The sequence below is a fragment of the Hippoglossus stenolepis genome, chromosome 22, assembly GCF_022539355.2.
Source record: "Hippoglossus stenolepis isolate QCI-W04-F060 chromosome 22, HSTE1.2, whole genome shotgun sequence".
NCBI classification, from domain to species: Eukaryota; Metazoa; Chordata; class Actinopteri; order Pleuronectiformes; family Pleuronectidae; genus Hippoglossus; species Hippoglossus stenolepis.
In genome coordinates, this window is record NC_061504.1 from 3,511,560 (window position 1) to 3,535,813 (window position 24,254).

At 41.9% G+C, this 24,254-nt stretch overlaps 2 protein-coding genes across 11 annotated transcripts in view; one reads left to right on the forward strand and one right to left on the reverse strand.

The window, feature by feature from the left end:
• sbf1 (SET binding factor 1) overlaps positions 1-5,615 on the forward strand; it is a 57,774-nt gene extending 52,159 nt beyond the window's left edge. For all 7 annotated transcript variants that reach the window (XM_035147428.2, XM_035147431.2, XM_035147430.2 and 4 more), the window contains 4 exons: positions 966-1,168; positions 1,269-1,356; positions 1,435-1,566; positions 1,745-5,615. In XM_035147428.2, the coding sequence (XP_035003319.1) occupies positions 966-1,168; positions 1,269-1,356; positions 1,435-1,566; positions 1,745-1,843 (522 nt within the window). In that variant the 3' untranslated portion in view covers positions 1,844-5,615. The remainder of the gene's footprint in view (positions 1-965; positions 1,169-1,268; positions 1,357-1,434; positions 1,567-1,744) is intronic.
• A 1,305-nt stretch (positions 5,616-6,920) lies between these two features.
• Positions 6,921-23,762, reverse strand: ppp6r2a (protein phosphatase 6, regulatory subunit 2a). Of its 4 annotated transcripts, none has more exons than XM_035147438.2 (24): positions 23,328-23,762; positions 20,420-20,589; positions 17,984-18,238; positions 17,685-17,871; positions 17,428-17,565; positions 17,274-17,339; positions 17,034-17,146; positions 16,578-16,691; positions 16,199-16,325; positions 15,814-15,966; positions 15,218-15,442; positions 14,903-14,967; positions 14,487-14,602; positions 14,312-14,388; positions 13,643-13,723; positions 13,404-13,501; positions 13,114-13,171; positions 11,957-12,084; positions 11,721-11,845; positions 11,458-11,602; positions 10,453-10,532; positions 10,121-10,316; positions 9,370-9,477; positions 6,921-8,432 (listed from the first exon to the last, which is right to left on the reverse strand). In XM_035147438.2, the coding sequence occupies exons 3-24, from the start codon at positions 18,208-18,210 to the stop codon at positions 8,384-8,386; spliced, it is 2,676 nt and encodes an 891-aa protein (XP_035003329.1). In that variant the 5' UTR covers positions 18,211-18,238; positions 20,420-20,589; positions 23,328-23,762; the 3' UTR covers positions 6,921-8,383. The 4 variants fall into 4 exon arrangements, with proteins under 4 accessions (XP_035003329.1, XP_035003328.1, XP_035003326.1 ...); XM_035147437.2 differs by having other exon boundaries at positions 10,121-10,313; positions 14,303-14,388; XM_035147435.2 differs by having other exon boundaries at positions 14,303-14,388.
• Between the last annotated feature and the right edge of the window lie 492 nt (positions 23,763-24,254).

Consider the following 24,254-nt stretch of genomic DNA (forward strand, 5'->3'; position numbering starts at 1 on the left):
TTCACAGGATGTCTCTGCAAATATACATATATAATTTATGTTTTTATGAATCTAAGCAGCAGTTCATGAGTGTTTCTGTTGTCGCCTCTTTAAACTCTGTGTAGTTTAGTTCAGTCTGACAAACACTAAGCAGCTCTGCTCCAGTCAGACTAGACCTGTAAACAGATGTGTTACTGTTTAGTACCTAACTCTGAACTGTCCTTCAGTGAAAACTGAAATATTCAGTATGTTCCCTAATATCAAATGGCTGCTGCTTGACATATTAAGTTGAATGAAAAGATGAAGATAAATTGCACCTCATGTTGTGTACTGACATCTTGTGGTGATGAGATAGAATGCAGCTAAGGTCTGAAATGTTAAATGGACTGTAGTTCTACATATACATTCATACACTGCTTATTATATGCAGCAACTTTTTCTATAGCCTACAAAGTTGGCACAGCTGTTGGGAGCAATTTGGGAACAGTTTACTTGCCCAAGGACACTTTGGAATGCAGAGGGGATCGAACCACTGACCTTCTGGTTAGCGGATGACACACTCTACCTCCTGACCCACAGCTGCCCCAGAAAAAGCACCATACTGTAGTTTCATTCAACAGCTGTGCCTCAGGAATTGGAGAGGGTGGTCCACTTATAAGAACGTCGGTGGTTCGATCCCCATCTCCTCCATTCTGGGCGCCATAGTGTCCTTGGGGGCAAGACACTGAACAATAAATTGCTCCTTTACAGAGCTTTGAGTTGTCATCAAGACTAGAAAAGTTCTAAGTTTTTAAATTGAAGTCATTGGTTTGTTTTTATTTACTTTCTCTAGTAAGTGAACTGAAATTAGTTAAGACAGGTGGAATTCACTTTTATGTAACAGTGAACGTTGCAGCTGCTTCTGCTGTCCAACAAGAGACGAGGTTCTCTGTGGTGACGTTCTGAAAACTCCCGGCTCACCCTCCCGTCTTCCCTCCTCTCCGCAGCCGTCGTTCTCCAGCTCCCTGCTGATGTCGTCCAACCTGAGCCACCAGCGGCGTTCTCAGGGCGTCTACCTGCAGGAGAGCGCGGGGTCTTCCATCAACCTGGCTATGGACTGCGAGGCCAGCGCCACCTCCACGCCTGTCGCCGGTCGGCCGAGCACCAGCACCCTCTACAGCCAGTTCCAGAGCACGGAGAGCGAGAACAGGTCTGTAGCCACCACCACTGACAGAGTGAGATTTGTAGAGATGTCGGGTACATTCGTAAAAATGTCCAATGTCTTTTTTTTTCTCACCTTTTCCCATCAGGAGTTTTGAAGGCATTTTGTTCAAGAAAGGGGCATTGTTGAAACCATGGAAACCACGGTGGTTTGTCCTGGACAAGACTAAACATCAGGTGAGAGGACTTGAAAAATAAATACGTGAGAAAAGTTTGGAGCTTTGATTCTGTCTAACAACGCGTCTCTGTCCTCAGCTGAGATACTACGAGAGCAGGCAGGACAAGGAGTGCAAAGGCATGATCGAGCTGGCGGAGGTGGAGTCCGTCATTCCCGGAACACCCACCATGGGAGCGCCGAAAAACATCGACGAGAAGGCCTTCTTTGATGTGAGTCCCCTTCACTGTTCACGTCATGTCAGCAGTATGAGTAGAACCAAGTTTTGTGGAAATCTCTTAAATTGTTTTTGCGTGATCTTGTTCACAAACAAATGAACAGGGGTGGAAAACGTAAACTGTTTGGCGGAGATAATGATTTCATTTTTTTGGGTTTGTTTTGGTTTTTCAGATCAAGACGACCAAACGAGTGTATAACTTCTGTGCCCAGGACAGCCCGAACGCACAGTTGTGGATGGACAGTGTTCAGAGTTGCTTGTCGGACGCCTAGAGCAGAGGCTGGACTCTTAAAACGAGCAATGCACCCAGGAACGAATGAGCAGCGCTGCGGCGCCTGGCGGACGTCGCTCTGCCAGCCGATCCCAGTGAAGCGGGGGGGGGGGAAGGGGCCTTTCACCACTTAAGCTCTGTTCTGTTCGCTAGTGTTGAACTAATAACCTCGCGTCACAACGTTTCAGTGTTTTTGTTATAAAAAAAAAATAAGAAAAATGAAAAAAAAAAATAAAACAACCCAGAAGAACCACTTGCTGTCGTCTCACCGAGGAGCTGCAGCCTCGCACCTCCCTGACAGTCTGACCACTATGTGCGCTGGATGTCTGTGTGCACAAAAACAAAGAACGCATATTCAAGCACGTCGTTGCATTTTCCGTGAGGCGCCCCGCAGCTTGGAGCAGCATGATGATGTTTCCAGACCCTCCACCTTTTAAACCACAACCTCTCCCTCCTACTAACCCTGCGCACCCTTTTAAAAACACTCCGGGGGAGGAATGACGGAGCAGCAGCAGCAGCAGCGGTGGTGGTGGTGGTCGCCCATCACACGACCGGTGAGACCGCTCAGGAGAAGTGTGGAAGATTGACTGATGGGTTGACGGACCAAAAATAACCCAGAGGAACAAACGCTCTTTTCTTCCGGTCCTCAGAGGCCTGTGCTCTCTCTCTCTCTGCCCCGCACTGCCTGATGTAGCCGATGTATTTACAAGTCGTAGAGAAGTGGACTGTGTCGGGAGGGGGGGGGCGGGAAGGAGAGGGAGGACGCCTCAACGGATCATGAAGGATTTTCCCTTTTTTTTTTTTCCTTTTCTTAATTTTTCTTTTTTCTAAAATCCCAAATTTGTACCAGAGCGACGTGGATGCTCGTCCTCGGCACACGCCGATGACGTTATACTGTGAAAGCCATGAATCAGTCGTAGAGAACAAAACCAGTGGAGCCAGCGGGAGATTAGAATCAGTCAGGTATCGTGAGTGTGTCGGTGAACTTTTCACTCAGAGTGTTTACAAAATCAACTTCCCATCACTCAGCTCTGCTCTTCACTCGTTTTCTCTTTTCTTTTTTTTGTCAACCACTAACAACATTCAGATTTTTAAGGGATGCAGAAGGAAACATTTATTTTGAAGTGATGTCTTTAAATGTGAGAGGGATCTGGAAGGAACTTAAGAACAGAGTGATATTATGGGATGCTCCACAGAGTTATTACAGATTTTAAAGATGGACACTGACTGTCCTTTTCTGAGAGGATGTTTGTTCCAGGGAAATGGTGGAATTTTTTCAACCCGAGTCTTATTCTCATTATTTTTAAATGCTAAATGCTAACAGTTGTTTGCAGATGGTTGAAAACGTTACAGCAAACAACAAAGTAATTTATAGTGACATTAAATACATTTTTATTAAAAAGCAGAAATCATTTCAAACACTCAGTCAAAAGTAATTAGCAACTATAGCTAACTGCTTAGCTTTAATAGCTGAGGGACACACCTGGCTTAATAAGCACTAGCTGTTTGGTTAGCTTAGTTAGCATGCTACCTGTTTATCTGGAGCAAGATTGTACTTCAACTAACGATAATAAATATGACAAAATTGTTCCTAAAGGATTTGATTGTGAGTCTCACTCTTGAATTTACTTAAAAGCAAATAAAGGAAACAAACCTTATTTGCTTATTTAGCACGTACACATCAAATCAGCAGATGCACAATTAATGTATGAATGAACAAGTAGGTAGTTCAGTCAGTCAGCCACCATGGTAAATCCCAGAAGTTAACTTCAGTGTTTACTTTTGATTTGGAGACGAGCGTTTGAAATGATTTCTGTGAAATTCACGTGGGAGACTTTGGGAGGCGTGCACAGTTTGTTCTGGATTCATCAGTCGTAGAAAACGTGTCTAAATTTCTACAGTTTGAGGTGGTGAGTGTAAAGTGGAGCACACGAGTATGAGAAGAAGACCTAGGAGGAAAAAATCCCATCATTTCCCTTTAATGATGTTGAGACGTGGAGAGTCGGGCTCCATCGCTGTCTGTGTGGCAAACATGAATGTGACTCGGTTACATCATCGGTTCACCCGCGTGGACGCCAGTGTTTCACGTTAGCGCCTCCTACCTTCAGTGCTGGGACTTGTACATAGACGAGTTTACATCAGTTAGTTTGTAGAGAAATTGAACGTTTAGCTGGAAGCTTCCGAACATCAAGTCACTTATTTTTATTTTACTTTGTCAGCCCCCACCCCACCCCCTTACACCTTTATTCACCCTCCTCCTCCACACACACACACACACCGTTGTTAACACAAACCCTGCTCAGTAAAATATGGTTCTACTGCTGTCTTGTTGAACATAAAAATTGAAATTGTAGATTTTTTTTTTTTTGTGTCTAATAACTCCTTTGTATATACTACTCCAGATTTGTATGTAACGTTTATGGTAGTAATTTATTTAACTTGTCTCCTCAGTAAGAAAGTTCCTGAAGCACCACTTTATTTTTAAATTAGGAATTCAATGTGCCATTTGTTTATTTCTGTATTAATGTGACTAATGTTTTTTTTTTTTTTTTAGATAATGTACAAGTAAATCCTCATTGTATTATTTTTTTTAAAAAACACGCTTGTCCTTATTCACTACCAAGCGTCAGTGCAGGAGTGGAGATGGTGTGTGAGAGAAAGTCTCTGGGGTGGTTTTTTAAAGGCTGGTTGGATTTGACTGTGTTGCTCTCACAGCGATGGGAACTCTGGGTGTAGATGACAGTCTAATAACTCTGAACGGACACACGTCTGACCCCTGCTGGGTTCTGCAAAGTTTAACACTGTTGAACGGGTCGGGCTGCTGAAATGATCTGTATGTCAGGTTGAAGTCAGAAACTGTTAAAGATGTTAATCAAGGATTCCAAAAGTACAGATTTATTGATTTAGTTTTGGAAGTTTCTGGCAATATGATCATTAAAAAGGCAGAAGACGTGTTTCACTGCCCTCAGCCACCTGTGACCCCAACTAGAGCTGCAGCTAACATTTACTTTCTCAATTGTCAGGGGACAACCCAACCAACAGTCCACCATGTGCTCAAGTTTAACAAAACTGTAACTGGATTGTTTCTTGTCTGTTTTTGCTTGAAAATGACTCATACGGTTTTAATCGCTAAGTAAATGGTCACGTTGCTCAGTGAAGTTTCCCAAAAATGCTGCTAAACCTCCTCCTGTGATCAATTTATACATTTTAATTGCTTGTTTGGCCAGGAATCTGACAGTAGCTTCACCATGTTCTAACTCTTAACTCCTTACTGAATTTCTAATGTTAGCCAGTTTCATATCTTCATGTTCCAGTCACTATTTCCTAATCATACCCGTCCCATCTATTTTATTCATGAGCATAATGTTAAAAAAACAGATCTTTAGCTGAAGGATCCGTGTGGACTTCACATCCACATTCACAGATGGACTCTAAACAGTCAGATGCAGCTTCATCAAAATCATTTCATCTGATCATTAAAAACGATTTTGCAGATGTATAAGTGCAGCAGCCAGAACCAGCATGTGTGAAGACGCCACGTTCTGACTGTCGTCTACATCCAGTCTGACCCAGCTCATCGTTTTCACTCTCGTTTACTCATCTCTCCATGGTAACAAGTCAACAGCTAAATTAACCACAGCAATATGACATAATCCTTTTTTATTTATTTTGGTTCTTTTTTTTATTAGAAATGACATTCTGAGCCGGGTTATGTTGTCAATCATGTCAATATAGTTTTTAGGATCCAAATAAAAACCGTGGGTTTAAATGTCCAACTGTGTTTTGTTTATGTTGATCAGTTTTGTATTTTTAGTTTTGTAATCTAGATGCTGATGTTTCGTCTGAAAAGCTAAGAAAAGAAATCCAAAGGTTTTAAAAATGTGTATCAATCTGCAGGATTCACACACGTGAATCAGCTGTTTGTGCGCACTGTGTCATTACTTCCAATGTGTGTATCCTGCACATTGACTGTTTGAAAGATGAAGTAACGCTTAAGCTCTTAATTAGGATTCTGTTGTTCAGATCTTCGATTTTATTCGGCTGTAAAACTAGACTTACAGCCCTGTGGTTGTCTGCCTCTGCAAACCAGAACAGTTTCAGTCTGCGTACATTTAGTCATGAGGTCACGTGACCTTTGACCACTGAGCCCAAGTTTTTTGTTGAAAAATTAAACCGGATTCGTTTAAGGTGTTCTGACGACGACGTGTTTATGAGGTAAGAGATTTGAGAGAACTGACTTTGACCTCCAAATTCTAATCACTATCTTTGACTGCAAGTGAACGTTTGTACCAAATCTGAAGAAATTCCCTCAAGCCGTTCCTGAGCAGCAGCGTTCACAAAAACCTTGTTTTGTAAGGCTACAGTGACCTTTGACCTTCAAAGTCTAATCATTTCATCTGTGACGTGAACGTTGTACCCGATTTGAAGAAATTCCCTTGAGCTCTTGAGATGTGATGTTCACCAGAATGAGAAGGATGGACTCTCACAGACATACAAACAATGGCAGCTTGAACTGGAATTGATACCTTATCAAGTTCTTTTAATTTTGGCTGAAATACACTGAAACTACCAGTTGCCTGGAACTTTTGCGGATCAATACCACACCTGAGTAAATGTTTGGAAAATGATCAGTGATATAACTTGGTGAGCCTGTAGTTTGAGGGCTGATACATGGTTATTTTGCACTGCCCTCTGCCATTTAAACCGCCTGTAGCAGCTCGGTGACATCATCCTCAGTTAGTGGGATGATACCTCTCAGACAGACGTGTGTAGTTTAGTGTCTGCCAGCCTCTAGCCGACCCTGACCTCTGACCTCTCACATGCTAGTGTACACACTGAGTTTGACGGACGTCTCCCCTCACTCTCCTGACAGCTTTGTTGCTCCGCCTGTCGGTGGAGGGAACAAACGACACCTGTGATCAGTCTCGTTGCTGCACGGTGTCCGGTGACCTGAGGTGACCTGAGGTAACCTGATCCACCAGAAGAAGTGACAACCCCACAGCTTAACGTCTCTTCAACAGGCGGCTACATGTTTGCAGAGGTGGAAAGACAACAACCAGACGGGTAAAAGCCAAACCTTTGGTATTAATGTGGTCAACCAGACACTTTTAATTTCAATTTGTTTTCTTAACAATGACCGGAGAACCTGATCGCTGTCAAACGATTGAATTAAGTACACCAAAGAGGCCTGGGGCTCCACAGAACCCAGCAGACCTGCCCTCTTTCCAATCCTGCTGCTCAGAGAGAAATAAAATTAAACTTTAAAAAAGAAAAGAAACCCATACAGCATCACTCTGATCAGATGCCGCTCTCGCTCTGTGAGTAAGTGCTCGGTGGAGAGAGACAAAAAAAAAAGAAAAAGGAACAGACAACAATAGTAATCTCAAGATTGCTTGTAAAATTACTTTTAAATGTAGATAATATTTGTATATAGGTAGATAATGTTTGGTTGATTTAAGGGGGATAGAAATAAGAACTTAAAGGTCAATACAATCAGAAGGTCTTAGCTCACTAGCTAGGTCAACAGAGAACCAGTTAAACATGCAACTACAAAGAAAAGAGCTACAGAAAAAGTAATTTAAAAAATCAGATTAAATCCAAATGTTTGCTCAAAACTACACCAAATGGGTCCTCAATACTAAATCGATTCTTAAAAAAAACCAAATAACTGATTTCATTTTTAAATAAAAATGGCTAATTGACATTATTGCACATGAGCAAAAGACAGTAATACTATTAGAACTCTGTTCATTGACCCGCCCCTCCTCCTCCACCACCTCCTCCTCCTCGACGGACCCTCCTGAAGCACTTCAACACATTCAGACACCTGGTGATGTACGACGACGAGACATGGTCCATCATCGGCAACCAAAGGGAGGGAGAAAAAAAAAAAGCTTGACGTGGGGGGCGGCAGGTAAAACAGCCAGCAGAGATGAGGGGAGAACACTTACATTGTGCTATCATGTACAGTAAAATGGCTGCATAAGTGCTTTTTCTTAAGCTCGAAGGAGAAAAAAAAAAAAGTTTTGAAAAACAGGTATTTATTGTTGAGGCATCGTTAAAAGTTAGCCTGTGCTATTCCGTTCCGGGGGGTGACCATGTAAAATCCCTAACGCGGGGCGTCCAACAGGTAGGAGAGAGAGAGAGAGAAATCTTTCAGGACATAAAAAAATAACGATGACGATGTTACCCCTCGGATTCTGTCGTTTTTCAAAGATCGCTGCTACATTTAAACCGCACGTAATCGTGTGCAACATCAGAAAAAAGGCTTTGAAGATGATTCCTCTACGCTCCGTTCGGTCTGTTGGGGGTTGTTTTTTTTTTCTTATTTTTCATACATATAGATTTATTTTTTTACATGTTCCGCCGCCTCATTATTGGTGTTGATTGGCAGTGTCCAGGTCCAATAACGTGGCAGAGTGATTCAGTAAAAAACACCATAGTTGCAGTGAGGTTATTTAGGGGAGTCACTCTGGAGGAGGCCGACAGTCCGCAGCGCCGTCACTGGGGGGGGGAGGGGGGGTTCTGCGTCGGGTGGTGATCAGACGGGTCCGTTGACCGACACTTCTTGAGGAGCTGGCGTCTCCTCTCTGTTTGGACGACAGAGGAAACAGTCAAGACTCTGAACAGGATGAACGTCTAGTGTGTGTGGGTCGATCTGCTGGGAAACTTTCACCTCAGATGGGTCTTTAGAAAAAAAAAGCCTAAATGTTTCAGAGCATATTTTCATTCCTCTTGTTAAGGGTTAAGGACAGAGGATGTCGCACCTTGTGAAGCCCTATGAGGCTACTTGTGATTTGTGAATATGGGCTATACAAATAAAATTTGATGGATTGATATTTATCTTATTACAGGGTTTCTGCAGGTGTCAATTTACATCTAAGACTTGTTGAGACCCTTTAAGACCATAATGTATACAATGTAAGACCTCTAAAGTACCACAGATAGGAAGGAATATCAGATTCCCAGAATTACTTACAATACATCTGCTCATTTCTGCATCATTGGAAAATAACTACAATACACAGACGAATTATGGATGCCTGCAAATAAATTCTCTCTCAAAAAAAGATGTAGCCCTCACAATTTCCTTAAACTCAATGTGATGTCATCAATGTGACCAATACTCCAAAAGCTGAAAATCTAACATTAATTATTAAAGAAAGCAAAGTAAATAATATCACTGACCATTCCAGCCACAGAGCTGCTTTCACACACTTTTGCAATGCGACCAGTACTTTCCGATTTATTCTCAATTGTTGGGTTTATCTGTGAAATACCTTTTCTCCTCACACACGGCCCATAATCCAGTCTACATGCAGCCTAAAGTCAAGGCTGCATCACCTGAACTGCCGACAAATGTGTGTGCACGTCCGTGTATAGGGACACCGAACATAGCGGTAGTACAACCATATACATATACGTACAGTGTTTTTGTTTTTTTTCTTAATGCCCATTTTTGATGACATTTCTCCAGAACTGTTATTAAACTAGTGAAGATCAGCAGCAGTTATCTGATATACTTACTTCTTGTCAGTCTGTGTGTTTGCAAGTGACTCGTCAGCAGGCTGCTGCTCTGATGGTTTAGGAGGATCTGACAGAGAGAGTTTCTCCAGAGACACAGGACTTTCCTCACTGCAACACACACACAGAGAAATTAAGAGTTACTATTTATTTCACACCAGCACTTTCAGGAAGAAAAAAAAACTATCCAGCTTTTAAAATAAATTAATAAACACTGATTTAAAAAAATATATATTTTACCTCTTATTCTTTGCTGACACATTCTTTATACTCTATTTCCAATCAGGTACCCAAGTACTAGACAATAGCTCAGTATATTCAGTAAATACAGATAAATTGGTCAGTGTTTCCCATCGGATGGAGTTGTAGCAGCAGTGCGCTACTAGATAGATTCCCCCGCTCCCCCTTTCTCAACCCTTCTCAGCCTTGGTAAATAAACTGACTTTCCACACTCACAGGAAATACTGTGACCCAGTAATTAACTACATCTATCAAGTCACAGTTGTTTTACTATTTAACCTTCTGAGACTGTGACTGTGAGCTTGAGCTTGAAGTTTCTGCAGAGAAGCTCTCAGGCTGTACTTTACTTAGAAAGTCCCAACTGAATGCATCCAGTAATTTTAAATCCCAGTCAGTCTATAATTACCTCAGCGTGGTACACACACACACGCACACACACCAGAGTGGATTCAACAGAGGAAGCTTTAGGCACTCAGCACCTGACCCTAAGGTTCTCAGCTATAAAGGTACAAACCTTTTGAGGTCAGCTGTCTGGTTGCCAGGGGCGACTGCTTTTTCCGAAGTGGTGGTTGCAGCACCAGCATTTTTGTCATCCTCCTCGCTGTCAGATCCCCCGGAGGAGCTGCTGTCTGAGGCCACGAGAGGAGCCTTCCTCCCTTCTTCCGCTGTCCAAGCAGTAGGAGTGGCACTAGGAGTGGCACTAACCTCTTCTGACACACAAACAGCAAACAGGGGAGCAAATGTTAGTTTGTTTTGTTCCATTTAATCTTTAACCAACTGTAACAGAGAAGTAGACTGGTGGGATTGAGTGGATCAGCCAAGCGCTGAGAATGCAGACACACTCACCGCTCTTCTCATGGTTTTGTTTGGCTTGTTTATCTGCATCCGAGTCCACAGGAGAGCTGCACCTGGGATTGGTCTCTTTGCTGTAAGAAACCAGAGGGGAAAGACAAATGATGTTACCAGGCTGGAAAAAAAGACAGTTGTTCCAACGCAATCTCCACTTTTCAAGCAGGTTAGCCAGGATCCTTTTCAGACTCTGTTATTTAAATGCTTTTTGTCATATTACTCAGAGAGGCTTCTGTCTGGTCACTCTAGTCCTGACTGACTGAGTGAGCAGGAGATGGTTGTCTGTCCAGCAGGTTCTTTCTATCTCTGCAGAGGATTTCTGAAGCTCTTGTTCTCGAATCAGATGCGTAGCAAAGTTAAATTTCCTTGTGGTGCTCTTACGTACAAAAATTGTTGCAAAGATGTGAATAGCCATGAAATCATGATGGGTAATGTGAACAGACCTGAAAATGTGTCAATGCAAGATGAAAATTGTTCAGTATTCGTTTGACGCTTTGTCACGAACAACAAATAAATAATAAAAAGGAAAGGGCCAACAGAAGAGGAGGACTACAAGCAAAGTTCTAAAAATATGAAATCTTTTACTTAGTTCCAGTCAGTTGGTCTTCCTCATCCAAGTTAGCACTAGCATTAGCTGTCTTAAACAGATAGTCAGTTGCACAGTTACTCCAAAAAGTGCACAGTGACCGTAAGGCAAACATTTGGTTTATGTTTGATCTGAACACAACGTTAGAGGGAGCACAGTTCCAGCGACCTTCCTGCCAGGTCACTCAGTTTGGATGGAGAGGAAACTCAGAAGAGTCCTGTTTTACACTAATTCAACCACACAACTAAGTGTACATGAGTCTCAATACTTTCTTAAGCCAGTGTGTTTAGCAGACTTTGTTGTGTTTATCTAAAACTCTCGTACATATATCGTTTAAAACTATGACCTAATAGACCTTTTAAATATAACATTTGAGTTCAGACTTGCGCATGTGGATCAACAGGTTTTCGTCTCACCCAGAGAAAGGCTGGAACTCAGTGAAGTTGGCCCAGCCTGTTTCATGTGTCTCTGCTCCGGTCCGAGTTGAGCTGTCCCACGCCTGTGGGGTCTGGGAGGCTGTCGTTCCTCCAGAGTCCCTGAAATTCGCTGTCCAGCCTGGACCTGGAAACAAGACAAACCGTGGACACAAAATAAGACGACAGCCCGTCTTGAAGGGTTGCTTCCAGGCTAACATGACACGAGGTTGTGTTCTGTGAATGGCTGCTGTCCTCTAATCTACCTGAATCTGATGTGTTTTGCTCTGAGTCTTCGTCCTCATCAGATTCAGATCCGTGGTCCTGCTCCCTGCCTCCATTCTCCATGCTGCTCCGGGAGCTTCCCTCTGAGGTTTGAGAGACACCAAACCTGGAAGAGCAGGAGGAAAGACAAGGGAACGATTAGAAGGTTAACAAAGATTTGCCATGTAAAGAACTGCACTGACAGAACTAAAAGCTAGAATTATATCAGCAGGTTTACCTTGTTCTGGATTTAGCTTGTGTTGCATAGTTGATCTCCTTCTCCTCCCAAATGTCCTCTTCCTCTTCGGCATCGTCAAACTGGCGTATCCTTTCTTTACAGCAGGCTTCAAAGGCAGCCGCATTGGCCTGTGTACAAATAAACCATAGGAAAGTTCTTTCAAAGTACGTTCATTAAAATGAAGAGGAACAAAACACCCCCGCCCCATCTAAGTGGTTTTACGGTTAGTGCAGCTAAAGCAAAGAACAGATGACAATTTGTCAGTAATCTGCCATATCCGCTAAATGGGGAAAGGTACTGATGAATACCTGAGAGAAAAAAAGCACTATCCTCTGTCTGTTTTAGTTGCACAATGGTTGATGCACCGTTAATCAACGCTTCATTAACCCTGGACATTTTGAACCAGGGTGCAGACAGACTTGCACAGTGAAGACGAGGCAAACAGGAAACTACTCTAAATGCCAATGGTTTAGATTAGTTATGAGAAATAACAATCCTATAGCATTACATTGTGCAATCAGCATTTAGTTCATAATGATAAGTTAAAGCAAAATACAAATCTGTTGCTACTTTGAAAAGTAGTGCAGCATTGAATACATTCTTTAAAAATGTTTTTAAATAATTTTATATGGTGGCCGAAGACATCTCACATTAACGGAAACACAAAAGCCACAACACTAATGTAAAAGTGACGCCACAGACACACTAACACAACAGAAGTGAGCTACAACTGACACCGAACGAGCAGAGTTAAAGTGGGTGCTCCGAACACCTGTACCGTAAGACCTCAAATAGACTAGCATCATATTTTAAGCGGTGTCTGGCTTGTCCGGGTTTCCACAAATGACGGCTCACTTCCGTTTCATTTACAACATCAATAGTTGCTCAGTTCCATTGTGGCTGTGTTTCTGTTGTGTGGCTTTTGTAGTTGTGTTGTCACTTTTGCATTCATGTTTTCCTTTAATGAGTTTGTGTGTGATGTCTCTGCCACCGCAATTATGAGACACAAAAACTCATATTTCTGTTTTTCGTGACATTGCTGTTTACACAGGAAAGACTACAGCCGTGGTAGCACCATTAGCAGTAGTAGTTCTATTATTAGTACCAATAATCAAACAATTCTTCAGTAAGAGAGTCAAAGACACAAATGCACTTACACTGTTATCATCAGCATCTAGATTGAAGTTTATTTCAGCGATTCTGTCAAATGTGGCACTGAGGAAAGAGAACAGATGAATGTTCAACATATTCAACAAGATCCAGCAATAAAGAGAAAAACACATTGAGGCAAATATTACAATTACACAGCAGACATAACCTAAAAAGTGTTTACTGACAAATGTTTTTGCTCTTTTGACTGCACAGTGAAGTTGTTCGATGCCGAGCAGATAACCTCTTTCTCTTTTCCCTTAACGGTCAACAACTTGTGTAAGACTTTAAGACATACTTGATATTTTCATCGTGCTCATTGAACTCCTCATCATTGAACCCAAACTGATCCACAAAGTTGGCAGTCATCTGTTGGATCTGATAGTCGGAGAAGGCCTGGGAAGGTTATAAAGGAACACGTGTTAGGATAATACCATTATAGACAGAAGAGGTAACTGCAGATGGATATGGGACATGTTTTATTTAGATAAAAGATTGAAGTGTCTTTCTGTTTCCTTGGCAGTGAGTGCATCCTACCTGCTGGAGAGACAGGTCGTTGGGGAAGGGGCTCTCCATGTCATCGTCCTCACTGGATGAGTGCATGTTGTGGGTGCTTACCTGTAAGACAAGTGTGGAGGATGGTTTTAGTGTCCTTACATGACATATTTTATAAATCACAGCAATTATGATAAGACACACAAATGCTTAAAAAATTAGGGCTGCAACAACTAATCGATTTAATCGATTATAAAAATAGCTGGCAACTAATTTAGTGATCGATTCGTCTGATTGTTTCACAGCGGTTATGTTCTAAAGCACAAAACAACCTGCTGGAAGATATTGCATCGCTAAGTTTGATATAAATACAGACATGAATTCAGCTCAGTGCAGCATAAAAAAAATACTTGTTCTTAAAAAATAGACTTTGAACTTAAACATTATTGTATACGTTTACAAGAAAACCTTCAAATCTATAAACAAAAATCAGGGCCACTACAGTTAATTCACCGGAAACAATTCTGACTTGATGTATACACTTTAATATGTATTAAATGAAAGTTTTGACAAGGAAGGTCTAATACTTTGAGTAACAGCTGCTCGGACTCGGCTCTGAACACAGGGATAATGCTATGACAGGAGGTTCCAGAAATGTATTTTTTGAGAGAGAAAAAAAAAGACATCTTAATGACATCTCACCAGCTCTACCGTGTTTCTCCTGTTTGTCTCTCTCAGGGTCTCGTCCACAAAGCTCTCCCAGCGACCTCTGCAGTCCTCTGGCAGCTCTGCGAGAGTAAACCACAGGAGGGATATTAAATGTTACTGAATTTTCACTTAAACAGCCAACTCATCTGTCATCGGGCCTACTGTAGTATAAGATTACCTTTTATGAGGTCAGTGATCTGGACCTGTACGGATCCTTTCTCCAGGTTCTGGACCACCATGTTGGCAATTCTGGTCAGATGACCCATGTTGCCTCTCCTGGTGCCTCCCTCAGCCCTGAGATTCACAGATACAGGCATGGTTATTTTCAACAGTTACTCTACGGCAAAAACACAATTTAACACATCTCACTGCATTAATAAGTCACAAAACAGAGGACAATATTTTTTTTATTTTAAGATTATAATATTTATGTTTTGCTTTTAAATGCATAATCAGCATGTAACAATACATATCTTAAAACATCTAAATGACAACAAAATACGCCCCACAGAAATAATATAGTGGTGGGAAATTTGCTATTTTAATATCAATGTGTTAGAGCACATTGCTGGCCAAGTATGTAGAGAGTCTTACTGTATTCTATCATTCTCCTCCCAGGCGTCAAGGATCCTCTGTACCAATCGACACTTCTGGAAGAGCTGAGGGTTCAGGTGAAACACAGAATGAAGGTGAGTGAGGAAATAATTGAGAAAATACAAATAAATCTAGCAAGAAAAACACGAACAAACATAGGAGTCGTGCTGCTCCACCTGTATCTACTTCACAGTTAGCTTAGACTCGGTTTGTAAAGTTTACTTGTAAAGTTTCTTTATGACTGATGGATAGATTCACTGGCTTTTAGGGTGCAATGTGCCACTGTCAGGGTTCAAAGCTGCTTAATCCACCTACATGTGCCACAAGGGCATTGTGGATGGAGGTCTGTGGGTCAACGGTCCTGCCTGTCTCCACGGCCTCCCCCTGCTCTTCGAGGTTAGACACTGCAGGGCTCCCATCGTGGTTCTGGAGACCTGGAACATGCCGCTCCTCTGAGGAAGGGTGGTTCAAGATCGCTGCCACGCACAGCTCCACTTGGAAGTGCAAAAAATTATTCCAGGAGTATTTGAAGAACAGATCCTATTCCGGGAAAGAGAAATCAAAGGTCATTGACATGCTGCTGACGACTGCACGAAAGACAGAACCACTGACGACACCATCCATAAAAAAAACACTGTTGTAACAGAAGAGCGTTTGAATCCTGTCGGTACACAAAGCTTTATGGCCTTAAATGAATGTGCTGCCAAGGCCACACCCACGGCCCTCTCATTACTGAATGGGATAAGGTAATCAGTTGCTCCCTCCCTCATGACAAACCTTGTGCAAATCTGATGCAACTTTTTCCAGATATACAAACAGAATCAGGCATAAAATGTCCCCAAACACTGTGTGCAATGACAAAAAAGTAGTTGGAGTTTCAATGTGTAGAGTCAAGTTAAGATTTATCATACCAGTAGTAGGTCCATGGTGGTAAGATTGCACAGCTCCTGGCACATACTGGGGGAATTGGTCTGCAGTAGGGCGGCCACCAGCCGGGCCACATGAAGGCGGGCGTTCCCCAGTGGCTGCTCCAGAAGGCCAACGGTCGTCAATATTGCACTTTTCTGTTGATGAAATAGGGAAACAGTTAAAACGTTAAAACTGTGAATTCACCTTCAGCTACAGCACTATTTTCAAAAGTATGCTAAAATGTGCTAGCTGAACGCGCTTAGTTGTCAACCTGCAAAAACTATTTATTACTTTCACCAAAATATAATGAATATTTCATTAGAATTTCAGAATTAGTTCGTTGAGAGTGAACTCTCTTCATCACTTGGTGGTGCCATGCAGCTTTACCTTGGGGGGATCCAGAAGAAGCTGCTGGAAGTCCTTTAAATGGGGCTCAATGGCATTTAAAATACTGCTGTTGACAGTGTAAGACCTTTCATAACCCTGAGAATACAGATCCATCAGCCCTTCCAACCTGGGAGACACAAGCAGACAAAAACATTTGACTATTTCCCTATTCATATATACACTAGTGTATATATATATAAGCAGAGTTTCAAGCATTTCCTGTATTCCTGATACAATACAGAAGAAAATGAAACAAGGTTCTAATGACTTCTGTCTTATTGTCTCATTGTTTAGAAGACCTGGGAGGACACGGACCATGACAAAACCAAAAGCTCCCAACATTGACAGTTAAAACCTGACAGGAAACACTTTGACTCACCCTGACCTCCTGGTCTCCAGTAAGGTAAGTAGCACTTGAGTTCCATTAACGATGGAGGCCTCGCTCCTCTCCCCCTCAAATAAGTTCTTGAGGAGCCCCGCCACACTCTCCTGCCTGAAAAGTTCACAGGTTTATGCTGTAACCAATGTCGGCAACTAGACGTTCAATGATGATGACGACATGCTAATGAGGTGTTGAAGTAAACAAGTGTCCCATTTATCTGCAATTTACGAGAGCTGTCCAATTATGTGGCAACCTTTACCAACATTAGATGAGCCAAGAGTTTGACTCGTTTGGCCACTAAACAAATAAAATCTGATGCCATTTTAAATTTCTGCCTCAAATTTGATGTTGCCATGTAAATGTTTACACACTCATTCCTCACACTACAGGTAATTGTTCAATTCTATGTTACTAAAAACATTTGTTTCCTCTTGAAAGGCCTTGGAAACTTACGACTCTAGTACAGCCAATAGTGGGTCAGTCTCCATGCCATCCTGCATCTGATTGGCCTGGTCTCGACTAAGGCGGATGATGTCACAAAGCGTTTGGGACGCATTCGATTGTCTCTGAAAGGTAAATTGTTGAGATATTAAATCTACATCAACAGACGGCTCCTCTAGATGAAGGGTTATAATATTCTTCACCTGACAAACACATTTACAGCATTGGACTCCCAGCATGCTTCACACTCACCTCCTCATCTTTACCAGTATGGATAAGCTCTGTCAGTCTCTGTACCAAATTCTCCTCATTCAGCCACTGGAATGGAAAAAAAAACATGAACTACATTAGATACGTCCAAGGTTCTTACCAAGGGGAGGTACACAAACATATTTAGATCACTTACATGAAGGACCTCCTGCCTCAAGGGGGCAGGCTCCACACAACTGATGAGGCGAAGCAGCAGGTCCATCATGGCAGAGGCATCAATATGTTTCAGCACCAGACCAATGAAGCCTTCCTTTTTCTTTAGAAAGGTAATCACCTGGAAAAATAAAAAGTGTTTTTGTTTCCACACAGTACTGTTTGCCAAGGGTTAATGTGGTACAAGTTAATTAATTTAGTTACATTAAACGTGCGAGTCATGATCTTTTTCCACTCTACCTGTTCGGTTTTCCTGGCAATGAGGTTGCCGATGGTTTTGCTGAAAAAGCTGGCGAGTAATGGGTTGAGGGGCGGATCCTGCTCCAAGAAGTGGTATAGTATCTCGAGGAGAGACTCCTCCCCGCCCAGCTTATCATTTATAATGGACACATCTGATGTCAGGAGCTCACAAGCAATGTTGGGAAATCTTATTAAAAAAAAAACAGAGTCACATTGAGGAGGGGGCTTGGTTTTTATATATTTAAATCATGTAAAAAATTGTACTGATTTCTGACTGAACTTGATGTGCAGGCACTCACTTAAAGCGGCTCCTTTCCTCCAGGTCAGCGGGCGGCTCTGTGGTGATGAGGCTGACCAGCTCCTGCATGCAGTGGTCCTGGCAGAGGAAGAGGAGCAATCTGCGGTTTTGGGCCTTGCACTCTTGCAGGACATCATCCTCCTCCATCAGCTCTCTCAGCGTCACGTCCTCCCTGTCCAGCAGCTGGTCAATGTGGGAGGTGGTGTGCAGGTCGAACTTCCAAAACATGGTGGCCGCTGGGACGGGGGACAGAGCCCTGGGTCATAGCAAAGCAGAGTGATAGATGGTAAAAAAACACGCAGGTGGAGAAGGTCGAAGGAACACAGGGAGGCCGAGCAGTGTCAAGAAAAAATAATATGGGGTAGGTAGAGGGAGAGTGGCTGGCTGAATGAAGAAGGAAGCAGGTCAGAGAAACTAATGTAAACAAGGATATAACATTGTGGATAAAACTTTTCTTTTCATATCACAGACTATGTTTAAATGCAGTATAATAATGTGCTGTATTAACATCTGCTTAATATAGAGATTAATTGTGGTCAAAATAAGATGTGTAAAACTCAAACAGATGCTGCAGTAATGTGTGACACTTGTATAGAGTATGACCAAAATGAAACTTTTAATGATTTTGCAATAGAAACTATATAATCTCCAAAGTTATTTCATGTAAAGAGCCCAGGTTTTTAGTTGATTAGTATGTTGTTGCCTACAAAGGTAAACCACAGGACATAGAAAGATAGTGTGTGGTTAAATGCTGGGGGGGTCCACTTTGGACCATGGAAACGGAGAATATGCTTCCCTTACAAGCTCCTGAATTCAAGCAAGCAACTACATTACAAGCTACATTTCTGTCAACTTTATTTTTCCTGAACTGACAAATTTGGGTATCTGACTGGCATTGCAGCATGCAGAAGCACAGGCTCAGTCTGGAATCGACAATACTGTACACGGTTATTAGGGTGTGTTGGTTATTTTCTTCCAGTGCGACCTCCGTCATCTGACAATATGCAAATTTTAGCTTGGTGCTTTCTGTCTGACAATTTAAACCCGAACTACATCCGTATCATGGAAATGTCATCAGTTTTTCCTAACTCCATCTCTGTGTCCAGAGCTTGCAGCCATTTCTCCAGCCCCGTTACACAGACTGTCCAAGGCAGGAATGCTGCACCGCTATTCTGCCTCGCCGATCTGTGTAAAGGTAGTACAGAATGGGGGGCATTGTTGCCCCTGCCTTTAAGCCGTCAGTGGAGGTAGTCACAGAGCCAAATTGACGACTGTGTAAAAGAAAGAGCCAGCATGACGGGACAGACGCAGACATTGTTGTGTTACACGTCATGCCTCTGATTTCGTAACGCTGGCATGCTACCTAAAATTACACACTGGGATAGGCGACGTAGTTTATGCCCGTGTCGTTTCCAAACAAAGCAGAACAGGGTGTCGCATCTTCCAAACGATTCGCTCGTGCAAGCCGATGATGACGAAGCCTGCAGCAAATCTTCTTATTCTTTAGAAAAGACTCGGCACAGTTCGGAGCATTGCTGCCTCCCACTGGTGTAGTTACATCACTGCCACTTTAGTCCTGTGAGTGTTCCACCAGTGAGCATGGTATAGTCAAAATGTAGCGTAATACAAACTCATACCAGTGTACTTTTAATGTAGTTCACACCTATTTGAAATTACCCCTATGAAGTGCATTGAAATTCATTGACAAAGCTAATTTAAAAGTTCAAAAAAAGGAACAAACATGTATAGTATCTTTTGATGTCACTATACAGTATATATATATCTTTATTTTGGTCAGACGTCCTTCGAGAAATTATTTAAATGATGGGATAAAATCTAATTCTTGCCCCAGTTGCCTGTATCCTCAGGATTCTTTAACTATTTGCTCAGAAGGCTTTTGCTACTTGCTTGATGTTGTACACTATTACAGTAGATATCCAAAACTCCCTTCTGTCATAACAGGGGACCAGAACTAAACTGGGATTCATTCATGCTTATGGAGGCCTTGATGTTTTGCCATTTTTATTTTTACAAAATATGGGAACCTTTACTTACAGCATCCATTATCTAACAATGTTGGACATTGAGGTAGATATGTATACAATTATATTCTGTAATCAAATTTTTTTTGTTAGTTATTACCTTTTATTCTGTAAAATGTAATAATCCTTCTGACAAGCAGCAGTCTTCTTCCCATATAACCCCATGTGTGTTTATTGTTGAAGAAGTTTTTCAATATTGTGACATGTGGAGGTCTTTAGTCACTAATAAAGCTAAAGCATATACTGAGAATTGAACATATCTAAAGGGAACTCATAGCCATCGTCATCAAAATATTATCGTATTTTCAATGATAACAACAGCTGAACTACAGCTGTCCAAGTAAATGTTGTCATAATCTATACATTACAAAAGGATGAAACATGTTTATACATACCAGTGGATGAAATGTGGATATCTTTAATCAGACCTCCCCCACGGGCAGGCAGGCATTTGTGTTTGTGCAGACGACAGAGAGTGTGGCGAGGCCTGGCATTTATCAGCATGGGTCTCCTCTTAAAATGCAGGCCTCTTTAGGAGATGAGAGACTGAGAGGCTCACCATAACCTGCACAACACAAAAAAAGCGGGGATTTATTTAACAAGATTTTCGAAGAAACGACACTGTGTTATCATACCATTCAGACATGATTTCAGATCTGGATAAATACTCTGTGTGAGTGCAGTTATGTCTGTCCTCCACCAAATATGAAGTTAGGTTGTCATAACTAAGTGTCCACAATCAGGTGGTGATGTCCAATTCTGTGTAAAAGTTTAAACCCTTTAGATGTTTAGGTTCTTATCCATTATGCAATACCAACAGGGAGGCATCTGAGCGGACCCAAATTCATGCTGAGCAGGACCCCAAACATATATACAGCAAGAGTCCTGATAACAAAAGTCAGATTGGCGTGACATGGAGACAGACGCAACGGAAACAGCCTAAGTTCACAGAAGAACAGTGACGACAAGTTCTCAGAGATGCTGTGAACAACCTACCAGCCAATTATTTAAAAAGTAGTTCTAAAAGGATTGGTGCAACTTTGAAAGCAAAGGGTGATGAGCCCAAATATGTAATATATTTTGCCTATTTTGTTTGTTTTTCCTGTGCACCTTGTATGAAGTTAACTGATAAATAAAAACGAGTAATGGCATTACTTATGTAATAGGGCTCTGCAGAACTAAATACCAGCTGTATCAATGTTTAAGTCTGGAAACAACCATTAGAGATTATGGCTTGTTCCCAGGCTGACAGTCAGAATTTTCAAAAATGTCATGTGTAATCAGCTCTGCAACCACAAAAGCTTTTAAAGACTAGATTATGGTAAATGAAGGATGCATCCTAAATGGTGCAGAACAAATATGTAATGCTCTTGTGACTAAGCAAGTATGTTTAAATAGTGTTTCCTCACATTGTGGCTGTGGCAGCTAATCTAGTCAACCAAACACACCAGAAGTGACCAAAAACTAAAATAACTATTGCATCTGCTGGGTTTGTCCAACCTAACAAGCTTCTCTGAGCAACATGCTATCAACTGTTGATCGTGGAAGTAAAGCTCAGGGAGGATATTAAAAGTGCTTCCTCCTTTTTCTTTTCCTTTTTTCCTGAGGACGACCGATCCTTGCACATGCAGCAACAGTGTCCATCTGGCATACATTTACAGAGTACACAAGTGCAGTAATAACCCGTTGAACGCTCCCTGTGGACACTGAGCAGGGAAGCAAATGCTTGACTTTACATCCAAAATAGAACCCGCCAGAGGCAATCTCAACAACAACAGTCTACTGGCACATATAACAGACAATGAAAAGAGGAACAATGGCACACATAAAGGGAAAACACGTAGATGTTGTGACTTAACAACAGCCTGTAATCAGGCAAATTAAAGTGTGGTCCAGGGAATTTCCTCCTAGACTTTACACGAGTTCTGCTTTACATACTAGATACAAATCAAGATGCAACAGTGACCACTGAATGTTTATCGCGTTCTTATACGTGCACTAGCAAATGATCAACCAATCTGCAACAGTGCACTTCAGAGGACAAACAAAAGCTTCAGTTTTAGTCAGCCTGTTGCTGCTTACATGTACTTTGGTGCAGTGAAGCAAAGTTAGATGAACAGACTTGCATCTAAAGCTCAATACACAGATGCTGGTGACAAAATATTGATATTGAAATGCCAGTGATTTCACTTGTGATTTGTTGTATTCCTTCAAAGATTTCCTGGAGTTTCAGTAAATCCCAGTGCTGATTATCTTTGGATTTTATTAACCTTCACGCCAAATGAGCTATGACCTCGAACTTTGAGGAACACTTGCCATACTTTCCTTCTGATTTGAGTAAAGTAATATGCGCTTCAGAATGACAGCTTAATCAATAATACAAAATTAGACACCCACTCCCACGTTTAGAGTATTTTAGCACAGAGGGGGGGTCCCCAGGATGTGTCTAACAATGAGAGGCGCACTGGTATGTAGCTAAAGAAATGTAAACTGAGCTGCAGTAGCCTTGGCGTGAAGTGCACATCAACTGACTTGCGGCAGGAGCTCCGATTTCTGTTTACTTCAACTCCAGTGAAGGCAGCACTATCAAAGATTAAAGATTTTTTTTTAAAAAACGACATAAATTAATGACCGGTGATTGAAGTCCTGGTGGTTTTAACACTCCTCGCGGTTGTCGTGAATACACAATGACCCTTTCTTACTTTATCCACCGGTAACTAACGCATAATGACGGCGTGCGCCTGATTAAAGTCAGCCAGGAGCGAGGCTCGGTGGCTGCTGGCCTCAGTCAAATCCGAATGGCTGCAGTGAACCCCACCGCTTACACGGCTAGATTGTTAACTAGTGTACAATAACGACCATGTAAGGATATACGGAACAATAAAGAACATACGAATGGAGCAAACAAACGTCGCTGATGTCGACAGCACTCAACCACAACTGGTTCACGTAACTTAGCGACTATGTTCCGTCAAGTAGTGTTAAGTAATCCAACAACTAAACCAGCTCCTTTAGTGAATTTAGCCTTTTAGGACCGTGACATTCTCGATCAACGTTATGTTTGCGCTTGTTCGGCAGCAACTTCTGAAAGCTAGCGACCTGTTCAAACTAGGTTCACGTTAGTTCCTCCTTTTACACTGATTAGCACGTAAGCTAATTAGCCAGTAATGGTTAACGTGTCCAGAGCTGAGTTAGCAAACTTAAATAGCTCCCCAACTTAGGCTCAACTTTGTCGCTACAGCCGCAGAGTAACACGTTAGCTGCTCGCCCAAACTCATGGCGTTCTCCTTGTCCAAAGCTTACCTTTGATTGAAAACCCGCGGCTAGTCCTCCTGTCTGTTAGTTCGTGGAGTTTCACGTCAAGCCACCAGCTATTAAGTCTCTAGCTACCCAGCTCACTATTAGCTATCGGTGTTAGCTAACATACATTAGCCTGTGTGCGGATAGTGATTTGTTTTGAAGAAGGGGTCAGCCTGCGACAACACTGGCTACTGTTAGCTAGCTCAACTTAGCTAGCGTTAGCCGAATGTTGCTGTGAAGTCTGCCAAATGGACGAGTTCCCCGACGCCAATGGCTACCTGGCCCTAGAAGCGGTGCCTGTTATCCCCGGTATACGGTGTGTGGCTCGTACTCACGCACAAAGTGATTCAAACGCGAGGCTAACTTTAGCTTGCCAGGCAGGAAAAACTCAGTCATATTTTTCGAATCAAAATGGCGACATGGTTACGAGAGCGCGCAGTGGAGCTCCAGGGGAACGTGCACCGACTTCAGACAGTGCACTGAAAGATGCGACATTAAGTCAAATACTAATAAAATACACGTTATTTCTCAAGATGCACACATAGGGGCCCGCCTGCATAGCTGTGATACTTTATTTCTAACCAAACAACAACTTTAGATATTTATCCATATTCTAAAGTGGGTTATGTGGACAATAAATACCAGGTTGATGAGAACAGTCAATAATAACATGTAGTCAGTTTAATAACAGTACAGTTCAATAAGATGCATTGCCATATAACTATAAAATGTGAGAGATTCAAGTTGGAAGTTTGCTTTATTTATTTTTTGGGTTCCACAAATATTTAAGGTCGATCAGGCTTAGAGTGGCTAATTTAAACCAGAGTGATTTCAAAATCTTTAAATGAATATATATATTTATATTCCTATTTAATCAAATTATGTAGAGTAAGATATATAGAGTTTCTTAATAGTTAATATAATAATATA

Excerpts from the sequence above, each read along its gene's own strand:
- ppp6r2a (XM_035147435.2), bottom strand. The coding sequence starts at position 18,210 with ATGTTTTGGAAGTTCGACCTGCACACCACCTCCCACATTGACCAGCTG. Across the intron at positions 17,147-17,273 it reads ATACTGGTAAAGATGAGGAG|AGACAATCGAATGCGTCCCA; the intron begins GTGAGTGTGAAG and ends TTTACCTTTCAG. Across the intron at positions 13,502-13,642 it reads ACGACCTGTCTCTCCAGCAG|GCCTTCTCCGACTATCAGAT; the intron begins GTAGGATGCACT and ends TAACCTTCCCAG.